This window comes from Cystoisospora suis (assembly GCF_002600585.1).
Source record: "Cystoisospora suis strain Wien I chromosome Unknown contig_8611, whole genome shotgun sequence".
NCBI classification, from domain to species: domain Eukaryota; phylum Apicomplexa; class Conoidasida; order Eucoccidiorida; family Sarcocystidae; genus Cystoisospora; species Cystoisospora suis.
In genome coordinates, this window is record NW_027161389.1 from 1 (window position 1) to 4,598 (window position 4,598).

Genomic DNA, 4,598 nt, shown 5'->3' on the forward strand with positions numbered 1-4,598 from the left:
TAGAAAGAATGAAAGAAGAAAGAAGGATTGTATTCTCTTCTTTTCTTCTTTTTGGCAGTAGATTCTGAAAAGCGTGAAGATGATAAAGAAAGAAGAGCCCGAAGTGCGTTTGAGTAACCTCCATCCTTCATCCACATCCAAGAAAGAGAGAAAGAAGAGAAACAAGGAGAAAGAAAAAGGCGAGTAAAAGTCATAGGAAGTCGAAGGAGAGCCCCGAAGAATCATGGTTTCCCATTCATAAGAAGAAAGAAAGGAAAGAAAAAGAAAGAATGAGAAAGATAACCCGAAGAAAGGAAGAAGAAAAAAAGAGAGAATAAAACGGACGGAGAAAGAAAGAAAAAGGAGCTAAAAAGAAGAAGAGAGAGATAGGAGTCATAATATGATTGAAGAGCGAACGGCTGAAGAAGGCGATGACTAACTAATCCATTGTATCACTAAAGAAGTCCTCGCCAAGGAGAAAAAATCTAGAGATTGAGACGGATAGAAAGAGAAGACGAAAAAAGAAGAGAAGATAGATAAAAAAACATAGACCTTAAACATGCTACTCAACACGACCACATCATTCATTCATTCTCCGCTGTACATACACCTAGACATATTCGCACATAGACATGTAGAGACAAACACCTCTGAAATAGAGATAAACATACATGCACATCTCTCTCTTTCTATCGCCTCCATCTTTAATCAAGAGAATAATCAAATCGAAAGAAAGAAAGAAAGAAAACTCTAACTGAACTTCTTTCCTTTCTCATTTCTGCCAACTCCTCTTGTTGTTCAGGTGTACATACACCTCATCCATCCCTCCACCCTGTCTTTTTTTGTCTCCCGAGGTCGTCGTTTTTCTCCTTCATTCATCCATTTCGTCTGGTCTTTCTTTTCGTCTTCTTTTCTCTTTTTCTGTCTTTGGGTTTCAATGAACTTTCCTCTTTTTCAAATCCTCTCCATTACTATTTACCGACCAGAACGCTCTGCCCTCGCCAAAGTTCATGACGTACTGACGTGCGATGAACAAGGCTACTCCTGAGAGAAGAAGAAAGTAAAAGATGATCGAGATACGAGAATATCTCTCTTTCTTTTCTGCTTCTTCTTCCTCTTCCTCCTCTTCATCTTCTTCTCTTCTTCTTTCTCTGTGTGGAACTTCATTCGGACTTGAACTATCCACGGACCAGGAAGAAGAAGAAGAAAAATCGCGAGCTCCAGAAGAAGAAAGGAACGTTTTGAAGTCTCGGCCTTTCTCAAGTGTAAAGGGAGGAAGAAGAAGATCTACTCGGCCATGGCTCTCGTCGCTTCTTCTCGCTGTCAGACCTCGAAGATCTATACGGGTTTGATAAAGCACCTGTACATACACCGGAAGATTCAAAGAAGGAAACACATCATACAAGGCAAAAACGAGTACGCAAACACAAACTAGAGATTAGATGCCTACATGTGCAGATATATACACATGCATGTATAAATCATTATTTATATATAAATGATTATATGCTTGTATAAACATGTGTATATATATATATATATGCGACGAGAAGGGCTGCTCCTTATTTTAGTTAAAAGAGAAGAGCGAGAAACGAAGTTGAGTGCATAGAGATCTTTTCACGATAGATCCATAGAGAGATAGCTAGACTGTCGCGCTCCGGGTGTACGTACACCTTCTTGATGGATCAGCCAACGTCGCTATGATATCTATCTCTATTTCTGAACCTAGTAAGAGCTTTTATCGAGAACTTCTCATATCTTCGTGACCCTCTGTATATCGTGTACTCTCCATACACCCCCTCTGTCTCTTCAATCGGCAAGACTCTGTTTCTCTTCTCCTTGCTTCTTCCAAGCCTTGGGGAATGAAGTAACAGAAGTATGATACCTTTCTCTACTGTCTGTATCGAAAACGACTTCTTCACGAAAATACGGCACGTCTCCAGCTAGTGGAGAGACAGAGAAAGAAGAAAAAGGAAAAGAAAGGAAAGAAGAAAAACGAGAAGAGGGAGATTTGTTCACGACTGCTAGAGAAGAAGAAATGCCGACCTGAGAATCTCTCCAATAGGAACACATACAGATACACATACAAAGAAAGGGCGGAGAGAGAGAGAGAGAAAGAGCAATCTATCTATACATGAAGATAGAAGAGAGAGAAGAGAAGAAAAGATACACACATGCACATATATCCCTGAGTGAATGCTTTTCTTATGCTAGGACAAACTTTCCTCTCGCCTTTGAAAAAAAAAATTCCCTCACATGAGAAACAACCCTCTTCTTTCTTTCTTTCTTTCTTTCTTTCTTTCTCACTCTTTCTTTCTTTCTTTCTTTCTCTCTCTTTCTTTCTTCTTTCTTTCTCACTCTTTCTTTCTTTTTCTTTCTTTTGCATGATTCTTCCTTATCTTACCTTTGCATCGGAGAGATGACGTAGCTGTATTTTCTTTTGAGAAAGAGAAGAAGAAGAAGAGAGGTGAACAAGGAAGAGTTCGTATTCTTTTTCTTCAAGATTTGAAAAGACCGCGAATGGCAGCCCTTCTAATCGAACAGAATAGACACCTTCTTCGTCTTTATCTCCGCCTGTGAAAAACGTCTCTCCATCTCCTGGTACCCGTTCTTCCTTTTTCTTCTTCAACTTTTTCTTCTTTTGTTCTCCTTCTCGTACACGTTCAGAAGACGAAGAAGAGCTCTTCTTCGTTTCAACGTCGCCTCTCTCCTTAGCAGAGGGAGCGGCAGTAGAAGGACTGTCTGAGGTGGAGATACACCGGAGAAGTACATATACACCTGAGAAGGAGAAGAAGAGACCTGTGTCTCTAGATGGGAGAGGATAAGAAAAAGAAAGAAAGAGAGAAAGACGTTTCTTTCTCTCTATAGAAAGGGAAGAAGAAGGCGGAGACGGAATAAGATGAAAATCGACACCTGTAGAAAAAGAGACAAAAAGTACATGATAGAGGCAACCCAAGGAAATGTGAAGGAATGACTGGGGAAAGAAGAAAGACAGATATAGATACGGAGGAACAAAGGGACAGGCATACAATGAGAGGTATGTTTTGTATGTGTGTAGGGATCTATATATGTTTCTGTATGAGTATGTATGTCTGTATGAATATGTATGAAGAGGTATGTATGAAGATATATGTATGTGTGTGTCTTGTATGTGTAGGTGTGTATGCTACGTGGATAAGGAAGATCTTCCCCTCATGAAGAAAAGATACATTGTAGAAGTCTGTGTAAAGTCTTAGATGGAGAGATAGATGGATAGATAGCATCTTAAGCAAAGAAACTTTCTTGTATAGAACGTCTCCTCTCAGCGTCATAGCAGAGGGGCGACATATGTACATGTATATATAGATCCATAGCTATAGATTTTAACAATATATATATATATATATATATGTATACATACATAGACAGGGAGAGAAAGCAAGAGAGATGAGACAGATACATGAATAAGAGAGAACGAGAGACAGCAGTGTGAGGTACGCGGCTGTAGAGAAGTTCATGGTTACGCTTATGAAAGGAATGAATGGCAAGTAGAGGTAAGAAAAGAAATTCCTTGTATCGACATAGCCATGCCCTATTTTCACGACCACTAAGAAGAAGAAAAGCTTCCAATTACGAACTTGTAGAAAAGGGAGAAAATCGACTTTACCAGATTTCACCTCTACACATGGAAAGAAAGACAAGAGAAAGAGAGAAAGAAAGAATGAATGAAAGAAAGAGATTGTCTAAGAGTCGGAGAAAGACAGAGACACGCGTTGAGATCCATACACCCACACACTTTTCGTTTTCATCGAAAGAAGGTATCTCCTGTCTCCTCCTAATAGACGTCTCCGCACGTACAAGACACACCTCACCTAACAGACAGAGAAAGTGACAGACAGATGAAAGGCCTCTTTCCTCTCTCCTTGTTCTCACACACACGTGCATGCACGCATGTGCCTATATCAACTAAAGACATACGACCCATACATATCTATACGCATTGACCTCTGTCCCCGTATATAAGCCGAGTACGCCTATCTCTCTAGCGACCTTATAGAGAGGGAGAGAAAGAGACGGATGGAGAGAGAGATAAGATAGAGGGATAGACAGAGAGTTATGAATGAAGCACAACAGCCTACCAGAAATATCTTTTGACGAGGTGACTAAAATTTCACGGTGTCGAGGAGTAATCCCTTCCCACGGAGATAGAGAAGAAGAAGAAAGAGGCGAAAGAACAACAGAGACTCGATACCGTACACCTGGCTTTAAGCCCCGTAGAAGGAACCTCCCGTCTTCTCCTACTCTAGCTTCTTCGACGTGAGAAGCATGCGGAGAATTCTGTTCAGATAAAGAAAGATCTCTCTTCTCTCCTTCTTCATTCTTGTTCTTTTCGTTAACCTCGGAAGAAGAAGAAGACTTTATCGAAGGATGGAAACTCACAGCCTGAAAGGGAACCCCAAAAAGAGAGCAAGGCTTATCATAGAGGGAAAGATATACAAAGCAACTCAAACAGACGTCCGTGCTGTTATCATTACCATTCTTACCAAACTCTTCATCTTCTTCTCGACCTTCTTCATCCCCCCCCTCCACTTTATACTCTCAACCGTTTAGACACATAAATCTATCTTCAATCTATCTCT

The 4,598-nt window shown here is 40.4% G+C and overlaps 1 protein-coding gene across 1 annotated transcript; it reads right to left on the reverse strand.

Moving 5' to 3' along the window:
• Positions 1-200: 200 nt before the first annotated feature.
• CSUI_010858 (uncharacterized protein) lies at positions 201-4,401 on the reverse strand (the record flags this gene model as incomplete). Its single annotated transcript, XM_068070959.1, has 3 exons — positions 201-1,339; positions 2,384-2,892; positions 4,098-4,401. Coding segments are annotated over 3 exons (1,239 nt in total), but the record flags the coding sequence as incomplete, so codon positions are not given.
• Between the last annotated feature and the right edge of the window lie 197 nt (positions 4,402-4,598).